Source organism: Labrus bergylta, chromosome 18 (genome assembly GCF_963930695.1).
Source record: "Labrus bergylta chromosome 18, fLabBer1.1, whole genome shotgun sequence".
Classification (NCBI taxonomy): domain Eukaryota; kingdom Metazoa; phylum Chordata; class Actinopteri; order Labriformes; family Labridae; genus Labrus; species Labrus bergylta.
Genome location: NC_089212.1, coordinates 26,909,290 through 26,919,129, shown reverse-complemented (window position 1 = coordinate 26,919,129; position 9,840 = coordinate 26,909,290). Strand labels below are relative to the sequence as shown.

General features: G+C 47.7%; 1 protein-coding gene across 3 annotated transcripts in view; it reads right to left on the bottom strand.

The window, feature by feature from the left end:
• si:ch211-67f24.7 (rho guanine nucleotide exchange factor 33) overlaps window positions 1-9,583 on the bottom strand; it is an 11,103-nt gene extending 1,520 nt beyond the window's left edge. Inside the window, exons 1-13 of one of the 3 annotated variants that reach the window (XM_065947731.1) lie at window positions 9,435-9,583; window positions 7,936-8,051; window positions 7,761-7,805; window positions 7,510-7,674; window positions 6,645-6,745; window positions 6,425-6,537; window positions 6,234-6,354; window positions 5,863-6,001; window positions 5,570-5,677; window positions 4,882-4,962; window positions 4,672-4,817; window positions 4,502-4,600; window positions 1-374 (exon numbers count right to left, since the gene is read on the bottom strand). The exon at window positions 1-374 is cut by the window's left edge and continues 308 nt beyond it. In XM_065947731.1, the coding sequence (XP_065803803.1) occupies window positions 1-374; window positions 4,502-4,600; window positions 4,672-4,817; window positions 4,882-4,962; window positions 5,570-5,677; window positions 5,863-6,001; window positions 6,234-6,354; window positions 6,425-6,537; window positions 6,645-6,745; window positions 7,510-7,674; window positions 7,761-7,802 (1,489 nt within the window). In that variant the 5' untranslated portion in view covers window positions 7,803-7,805; window positions 7,936-8,051; window positions 9,435-9,583. Of the gene's footprint in view, window positions 375-4,501; window positions 4,601-4,671; window positions 4,818-4,881; window positions 4,963-5,569; window positions 5,678-5,862; window positions 6,002-6,233; window positions 6,355-6,424; window positions 6,541-6,644; window positions 6,746-7,509; window positions 7,675-7,760; window positions 7,806-7,935; window positions 8,052-9,434 lie in introns of all 3 variants that reach the window. The other 2 variants (XM_065947729.1, XM_065947730.1) reach the window with 2 other exon arrangements.
• Window positions 9,584-9,840: the final 257 nt, after the last annotated feature.

Below are 9,840 nucleotides of genomic sequence, written 5' to 3'. Positions count from 1 at the left end.
CGTCCTCCCGGCGCAGCGTGCCGTCAGGGCTGCATGAGGTCACAGAGGAGAAGTCGAAGGCTGAGGTGTCGTCTGGGTCCGTCTCACAATCCTCCAGGCTGGGGTGGGTGTGAGGTCCCTCCAGCTCGTTGGTCCCCTTCCCCGTGAGATGGCTGAAGGTGCCCTGACCCGAGTCGCTATTGTCCCCCCACCCGGCGGTGTCGGGGGTGAGAAGCGAGCAGTGAGCATGTCCACAGTCTCTGGCTGGCGTGTTCTGGACGCCACGGTCTCTTCCGCAACTCTTCCTCCTCACCGGGCTGCAGGACCAGCGCTCGAGATGCATCGTGTGACAGCTGCCGACCCCGTTGGTGAGGCCGGTGACCTGCTGCTGGTCTCTGTGAGAGAGAGAGAGGGAGGTCAGTAAACCAGGATGCCCTCATTAACCAGGGTGAGAGAGAGGGAGGTCACTATACCAGGACGCCCTCATTAACCAGGGAGAGAGAGAGGGAGGTCACTATACCAGGACGCCCTCATTAACCAGGGAGAGAGAGAGGGAGGTCAGTAAACCAGGACGCCCTCATTAACCAGGGAGAGAGAGAGGGAGGTCAGTAAACCAGGACGCCCTCATTAACCAGAGAGAGAGAGAGGGAGGTCAGTAAACCAGGACGCCCTCATTAACCAGGGAGAGAGAGAGGGAGGTCAGTAAACCAGGACGCCCTCATTAACCAGAGAGAGAGAGAGGGAGGTCACTATACCAGGACGCCCTCATTAACCAGGGTGAGAGAGAGGGAGGTCACTATACCAGGACGCCCTCATTAACCAGGGTGAGAGAGAGGGAGGTCACTATACCAGGACGCCCTCATTAACCAGGGAGAGAGAGAGGGAGGTCAGTAAACCAGGACGCCCTCATTAACCAGGGAGAGAGAGCGGGAGGTCAGTAAACCAGGACGCCCTCATTAACCAGGGAGAGAGAGAGGGAGGTCAGTAAACCAGGACGCCCTCATTAACCAGAGAGAGAGAGAGGGAGGTCACTATACCAGGACGCCCTCATTAACCAGGGTGAGAGAGAGGGAGGTCACTATACCAGGACGCCCTCATTAACCAGAGAGAGGGAGGTCAGTAAACCAGGACGCCCTCATTAACCAGGGAGAGAGAGCGGGAGGTCAGTAAACCAGGACGCCCTCATTAACCAGAGAGAGAGAGAGGGAGGTCACTATACCAGGACGCCCTCATTAACCAGGGAAAGAGAGCGGGAGGTCAGTAAACCAGGACGCCCTCATTAACCAGGGAGAGAGAGAGGGAGGTCAGTAAACCAGGACGCCCTCATTAACCAGGGAGAGAGAGAGGGAGGTCAGTAAACCAGGACGCCCTCATTAACCAGGGAGAGAGAGAGGGAGGTCAGTAAACCAGGACGCCCTCATTAACCAGGGAGAGAGAGAGGGAGGTCAGTAAACCAGGACGCCCTCATTAACCAGGGAGAGCGAGAGGGAGGTCAGTAAACCAGGACGCCCTCATTAACCAGAGAGAGAGAGAGGGAGGTCACTATACCAGGACGCCCTCATTAACCAGGGAGAGAGAGAGGGAGGTCAGTAAACCAGGACGCCCTCATTAACCAGAGAGAGAGAGAGGGAGGTCACTATACCAGGACGCCCTCATTAACCAGGGAGAGAGAGAGGGAGGTCACTATACCAGGACGCCCTCATTAACCAGGGAAAGAGAGCGGGAGGTCAGTAAACCAGGACGCCCTCATTAACCAGGGAGAGAGAGAGGGAGGTCAGTAAACCAGGACGCCCTCATTAACCAGGGAGAGAGAGAGGGAGGTCAGTAAACCAGGACGCCCTCATTAACCAGGGAGAGCGAGAGGGAGGTCAGTAAACCAGGACGCCCTCATTAACCAGAGAGAGAGAGAGGGAGGTCACTATACCAGGACGCCCTCATTAACCAGGGAGAGAGAGAGGGAGGTCAGTAAACCAGGACGCCCTCATTAACCAGGGAGAGAGAGAGGGAGGTCAGTAAACCAGGACGCCCTCATTAACCAGGGAGAGCGAGAGGGAGGTCAGTAAACCAGGACGCCCTCATTAACCAGAGAGAGAGAGAGGGAGGTCACTATACCAGGACGCCCTCATTAACCAGGGAGAGAGAGGGAGGTCAGTAAACCAGGACGCCCTCATTAACCAGAGAGAGAGAGAGGGAGGTCACTATACCAGGACGCCCTCATTAACCAGGGAAAGAGAGCGGGAGGTCAGTAAACCAGGACGCCCTCATTAACCAGGGAGAGAGAGAGGGAGGTCAGTAAACCAGGACGCCCTCATTAACCAGGGAGAGAGAGAGGGAGGTCAGTAAACCAGGACGCCCTCATTAACCAGGGAGAGAGAGAGGGAGGTCAGTAAACCAGGACGCCCTCATTAACCAGGGAGAGAGAGAGGGAGGTCAGTAAACCAGGACGCCCTCATTAACCAGGGAGAGCGAGAGGGAGGTCAGTAAACCAGGACGCCCTCATTAACCAGAGAGAGAGAGAGGGAGGTCACTATACCAGGACGCCCTCATTAACCAGGGAGAGAGAGAGGGAGGTCAGTAAACCAGGACGCCCTCATTAACCAGAGAGAGAGAGAGGGAGGTCACTATACCAGGACGCCCTCATTAACCAGGGAGAGAGAGAGGGAGGTCACTATACCAGGACGCCCTCATTAACCAGGGAAAGAGAGCGGGAGGTCAGTAAACCAGGACGCCCTCATTAACCAGGGAGAGAGAGAGGGAGGTCAGTAAACCAGGACGCCCTCATTAACCAGGGAGAGAGAGAGGGAGGTCAGTAAACCAGGACGCCCTCATTAACCAGGGAGAGCGAGAGGGAGGTCAGTAAACCAGGACGCCCTCATTAACCAGAGAGAGAGAGAGGGAGGTCACTATACCAGGACGCCCTCATTAACCAGGGAGAGAGAGAGGGAGGTCAGTAAACCAGGACGCCCTCATTAACCAGGGAGAGAGAGAGGGAGGTCAGTAAACCAGGACGCCCTCATTAACCAGGGAGAGCGAGAGGGAGGTCAGTAAACCAGGACGCCCTCATTAACCAGAGAGAGAGAGAGGGAGGTCACTATACCAGGACGCCCTCATTAACCAGGGAGAGAGAGAGGGAGGTCAGTAAACCAGGACGCCCTCATTAACCAGGGAGCGAGAGAGGGAGGTCAGTAAACCAGGACGCCCTCATTAACCAGGGAGAGAGAGCGGGAGGTCAGTAAACCAGGACGCCCTCATTAACCAGAGAGAGAGAGAGGGAGGTCACTATACCAGGACGCCCTCATTAACCAGGGAGAGAGAGGGAGGTCAGTAAACCAGGACGCCCTCATTAACCAGGGAGCGAGAGAGGGAGGTCAGTAAACCAGGACGCCCTCATTAACCAGGGAGAGAGAGCGGGAGGTCAGTAAACCAGGACGCCCTCATTAACCAGAGAGAGAGAGAGGGAGGTCAGTAAACCAGGACGCCCTCATTAACCAGGGAGAGAGAGCGGGAGGTCAGTAAACCAGGACGCCCTCATTAACCAGAGAGAGAGAGAGGGAGGTCACTATACCAGGACGCCCTCATTAACCAGGGAGAGAGAGGGAGGTCAGTAAACCAGGACGCCCTCATTAACCAGAGAGAGAGAGAGGGAGGTCACTATACCAGGACGCCCTCATTAACCAGGGAGAGAGAGAGGGAGGTCAGTAAACCAGGACGCCCTCATTAACCAGGGAGAGAGAGAGGGAGGTCAGTAAACCAGGACGCCCTCATTAACCAGAGAGAGAGAGAGGGAGGTCACTATACCAGGACGCCCTCATTAACCAGGGAGAGAGAGAGGGAGGTCAGTAAACCAGGACGCCCTCATTAACCAGAGAGAGAGGGAGGGAGGTCACTATACCAGGACGCCCTCATTAACCAGGGTGAGAGAGAGGGAGGTCACTATACCAGGACGCCCTCATTAACCAGGGAGAGAGAGAGGGAGGTCAGTAAACCAGGACGCCCTCATTAACCAGGGAGAGAGAGAGGGAGGTCAGTAAACCAGGACGCCCTCATTAACCAGAGAGAGAGAGAGGGAGGTCACTATACCAGGACGCCCTCATTAACCAGGGAGAGAGAGAGGGAGGTCAGTAAACCAGGACGCCCTCATTAACCAGAGAGAGAGGGAGGGAGGTCACTATACCAGGACGCCCTCATTAACCAGGGTGAGAGAGAGGGAGGTCACTATACCAGGACGCCCTCATTAACCAGGGAGCGAGAGAGGGAGGTCAGTAAACCAGGACGCCCTCATTAACCAGGGAAAGAGAGCAGGAGGTCAGTAAACCAGGACGCCCTCATTAACCAGGGAGAGAGAGAGGGAGGTCAGTAAACCAGGACGCCCTCATTAACCAGGGAGAGAGAGAGGGAGGTCAGTAAACCAGGACGCCCTCATTAACCAGATAGAGAGAGAGGGAGGTCACTATACCAGGACGCCCTCATTAACCAGGGAGAGAGAGAGGGAGGTGTGTAGCCAGCAGAGGGCGCCACTCACCTGTGAGCTGCAGCGTTGGACTCTTGTTGAGCCTCTCTGGTTTGTTGGCTCCTCATGCAACAGTTCACAGACGCTCCAGCAGCCGCTGCATCAGAGCAGCTGCAGAAAACAAAAATAGTTTTAATATAAACTCAGGAGAAATGTGACCTGATGTCTCTGTGCTCGCTGACCTTTGTGCAGCTCCGTCTCCTTCCTCCCATCGGACGTCTTCCTCCAGGATGACGTGACAGCGAGACAGAACACTCCTCAGCGCTCGCTCGGTGCCGAGCAGGAGGCTGCAGTCAGGATGCTCTTTACCCGTCCACTGCAGCAAGTTCTGCAGGAGACCTCATTATTGATATTCTTTAATAAGCTCTGATCAGTGTATTCACTACACTCACCTGGATGTGGCTCAGGTAGCTGTGAACACGAGAGACCGGCGCCAGTAGCAGCGAGAGCAGCTTCATCTCCTCTCTCTCCGTCTGTTTCATGGAAACATAAAACATGGTTATGAGACGCTCACTAACTTGTCAGAGTTTTGTAGAAGGAAACTTCCTGCGCTTCAGCCGCTCCACAAACGGAGGTCGGCGCTCTCAGATGATTCAAATATCATTCAGTGGACTCTCAGACAGGATCTAAAGAAATTCATTTCGAGGAACCTAAATGATTTATCCTTCAGTGATCCGTGTGTACTACAGCTTTAAATATGTAAATGAGCTGTGTCTGACCACGCCCCCTCTCTGGAAGGGCTTGTGTGTCTCAGTCTTTCTCGCTCCATGTCCTATTGTTTATGTTGAGAAGGCAGACTCAGAGGGCAGAACAAACACCTAGCTGTGGGAGTGTCACCCACCTTGGGGGAGGGGCTACTGCCCTTTGTGATGTAATGAAGGGAAAATCTCCAAACGGCCTGTTTGAGCACACATTTTCTGAAAAGTGGAGCAGGAAGAAGATGGAGAGGATGGACGCAGGGGGGAGGCGCCGGCCCTCCCGTCCATGTAAACACAGCTCTAACAACAACAACACAGCCAGCGGGACTCGAGCTTCATGTAACATGTTGAACGCTCCTTTAACGCCTCACTCTCTCTCTACCTGCTTTTTGTTGCTTTTCTGTGGACAGTGATTCAGTCTGTTGAACTCGAGCGAGAGGAAAGAAGCCAGCGTGGTCGTGTATCCGAGGTACATGTCTGAGAACGTGGTCTGTAAAACAAACAAGACGTTTTCAGCTCAGTCTCACTGAACACTTGATTTGATTCTGTAGAAGAAGAACTCACTGAACACTTGATTTGATTCTGTAGAAGAAGAACTCACTGAACACTTGATTTGATTCTGTAGAAGAAGAACTCACTGAACACTTGATTTGATTCTGTAGAAGAAGAACTCACGTTGTTCTGACCGACGAGCTGCACCAGGATGTCTCCCACCAGAGACTTCCAGTGATCAGCTGATAATCTCTCCTGTAGAGTGTTCCTGAAGAGCAGGTGATGCTGCAGCAGCTGCTCCACACACTTCAGGTGAGTCTGACTGGATCACACACACAGACACAGACACAGACACAGACACACACACACACACACACACACACACACACACACACACACACACACACACAGACACACAGACACAGACACAGACACAGACACACACACACACACACACACACACACACACACACACACACAGGTTTCCTCAACATCTCTGAAACATCTCAATGTTTTTCTGTGTCTCTGAAACATCTCGATGTTTCCTCACTCACTGCGGCTCGGCGGTGATCTGGTGAGCGGGCAGACTCTTGTATTTGTCGTACAGCTGGTTTAACGTTGACACATATTCCCACTCAGAGTGCAGCAGCTGCATGGACACCTGATGTCGAGCGTCTGAAGAACAGAAGGAGAGGTGAGTATGAGTGGTCAGGGTTATAACACACCTTACAGGTAAACTCCTCACCTGTGCCTTCACTCAGTCCTGCTTTGAGTCCCTGCAGGAAACAGTGCAGCAGCAGTTTTCCTCTGGACAGACAGGCAGCAGACGGACGGTCACACGGCGCCTCTGCTGGCTCGCTGCTGTGGACAGACGGTGAAATGTTTGAAGGTTAGCAGCAGAACCTTCAGCCTGCTGAACTGAGCTCATCAATGAGTCTGAAGTGAGATCATGAAGGACTTTTTACCTTTCTCTGAGTTTGGATGTGGAGCTCTTTGCGTCCTGCAGAGGTCGCTGTTTGTGACTGTACAGCTGTAAGATCTGACACTGCATCACCCCGAGCTCCTCCTGCACAGAGAACAACCTTCAGTTCACTCTGAAGTTTACGATGTGAGTTTAGTTTACTATCTGAGTTTAGTTTACTATCTGAGTTTAGTTTACTATCTGAGTTTAGTTTACTATCTGAGTTTAGTTTACTATCTGAATTTAGTTTACTATCTGAGTTTAGTTTCTGAGTTTAGTTTCTGAGTTTAGATTGTGAGTTTACTTTCTGAGTTTAGATTCATATCTGATTTTAGTTTCTGATTTTAGTTTCTGAGTTTAGTTTCTGAGTTTAGATTTTGAGTTTAGTTTCTGAGTTTAGTTTCTGATTTTAGTTTCTGATTTTAGATTGTGAGTTTAGATTCTGAGTTTAGATTTTGAGTTTAGTTTCTGATTTTAGTTTCTGAGTTTAGATTCTGAGTTTAGATTCTGAGTTTAGTTTCTGATTTTAGATTGTGAGTTTAGATTCTGAGTTTAGATTCTGAGTTTAGTTTCTGAGTTTAGATTTTGAGTTTAGATTCTGAGTTTAGATTCTGAGTTTAGATTCTCTCACTCTTCTTGCTCTCTCTTCCTGAAACAACTGAAAGATCTTAAATTATTAAAGTTTGTCCCTTTGTAAATATATAAGACTGCTCGTCTGTCTCTAGTTTAATGAGTGTTAGATTTATTTTTGCCGTGTTGGACTCGTCTGAGTCTCTGCTCTAACCCATCATAGTTTTTTCTGCTGACGTCTTCATGAACTCTGTTAGCTTAGTGTTTCTTCACATCCTTCAGCAGGTTTAGTCTCTCACCCTCAGAGCCTCCACCAGAGTCTCCAGTCGAGCTGCTTTCTTGCGGCAGCTCCTCCTGTTCTCCTCCAGCTCCTCCCTCAGGAACAGGTCTCCATGCTGGATCTGACTGAGCTCCATCAAGGCGCTGCTGAAGCCGGTCTTCAGCTCCGACACCATGCATTGTAACTGAAGAGAGAACAAGAATCAGAGAGATTCAAGGTGTACTGTTTCTTTAAGAGAGCCGCCTGCTGATGAGGGACAGAGCACAATACCTTTGAGATTTCAGTAACAAGCTCGACCTCTTGAGGCTTCATGACCTGCAGACACACAAACAGCAGTTTGCAAACACTCCATGGTAATGTTCAGAACCTGCAGCCTGAGAGACCAGATCCTGTAGAGACCAGATCCATCTTTAAACAGACTGTAGAGACTGTGTGTTTGTGGTACCTGCTCAGGTGTTGCTCCTGCCAGCAGCCCCTCTGCTAAGGAAGTGTGGAGCCAGCCAAAGAGCTCAGCGCTGCAGGAGGAGGCTGCAGGAGCCAAGATCCCTCCTCAAAGGTCTGCTGACAGAAGGAGAGGCACGACGGCAAACACAGCAATAAATACAGCAAAACATACAGCAATAAATACAACAATAAATACAGCAATAAATACAGCAATAAATACAACAATAAATACAGCAAAACATACAGCAATAAATACAGCAAAACATACAGCAATAAATACAGCAATAAATACAACAATAAATACAGCAATAAATACAGCAATAAATACAGCAAAACATACAGCAATAAATACAACAATAAATACAGCAATAAATACAGCAATAAATACAACAATAAATACAACAATAAATACAACAGTAAATACAACAGTAAATACAGCAATAAATACAACAATAAATACAACAGTAAATACAGCAATAAATACAACAGTAAATACAACAGTAAATACAACAATAAATACAGCAATAAATACAGCAATAAATACAACAATAAATACAACAGTAAATACAACAGTAAATACAGCAATAAATACAACAATAAATACAACAGTAAATACAGCAAAACATACAGCAATAAATACAACAATAAATACAACAATAAATACAGCAAAACATACAGCAATAAATACAGCAATAAATACAACAGTAAATACAACAATAAATACAGCAATAAATAACAATAAATACAGCAAAACATACAGCAATAAATACAGCAATAAATACAACAATAAATACAGCAAAACATACAGCAATAAATACAACAATAAATACAGCAAAACATACAGCAATAAATACAACAATAAATACAGCAATAAATACAACAGTAAATACAACAATAAATACAGCAATAAATAACAATAAATACAGCAAAACATACAGCAATAAATACAGCAATAAATACAACAATAAATACAGCAAAACATACAGCAATAAATACAACAATAAATACAGCAAAACATACAACAATAAATACAGCAATAAATACAGCAATAAATACAGCAATGAATACAGCAATGAATACAACAATAAATACAACAATAAATACAGCAATAAATACAGCAATGAATACAACAATAAATACAGCAATAAATACAACAATAAATACAACAATAAATACAGCAAAACATACAGCAATAAATACAACAATAAATACATAAAAACATATAAGTACATCAGAACATATAAATACAGCAAAACATAAATCAATACAAACATTCATAAATATATAGAACATGTCTTTTGTTCTGCAAACACTAATAGAAACATGTTCAATTCCTGTAGGTTTCAACATTCTGATGTAGCCTACATGGCCACCACTTAAAAACACTTAAAAACACTTAAAACCTCTTCAAACAGATTTTACACGAGAGGCCTTTTCTACTTTTTATAAAACAGGAAAGAGAAGAAAACACAGAGAGCTTCAAAATCATCATCGACTCACCTCAGATCAAACTGCAGCTCAGTGAAGCTCCTCAAACCTGCACAGTCTCATCTTCTGCGGGAACAATTACACTCGTGTCGGTCCTTTGCAGGGCTCGTGTGTGTGTTTGCGGTGTTTGCGGGGCTCGTGTGTGTGTGTGTGTGTGTGTGTGTGTGTGTGTGTGTGTTTGCGGGGCTGCTCGGTGCGGGCAGCAGATGTCTGTGTGACGCTCCCTGAGCAGCTCTGTGACTGAGTCAGGTTTATCAGGAATCATTCACCTTCAGGAGGTCCTCGTTTATTATTATTTATTGATTTGGAACATATTTAATTTTTAGTAAAACATTTTAAGTATTTTAATTTATTAACGGGACCTGATGTTAATGTTTGTATGATTTCAATTAAAGCTTTGGTCCAAGTGAATCATCAA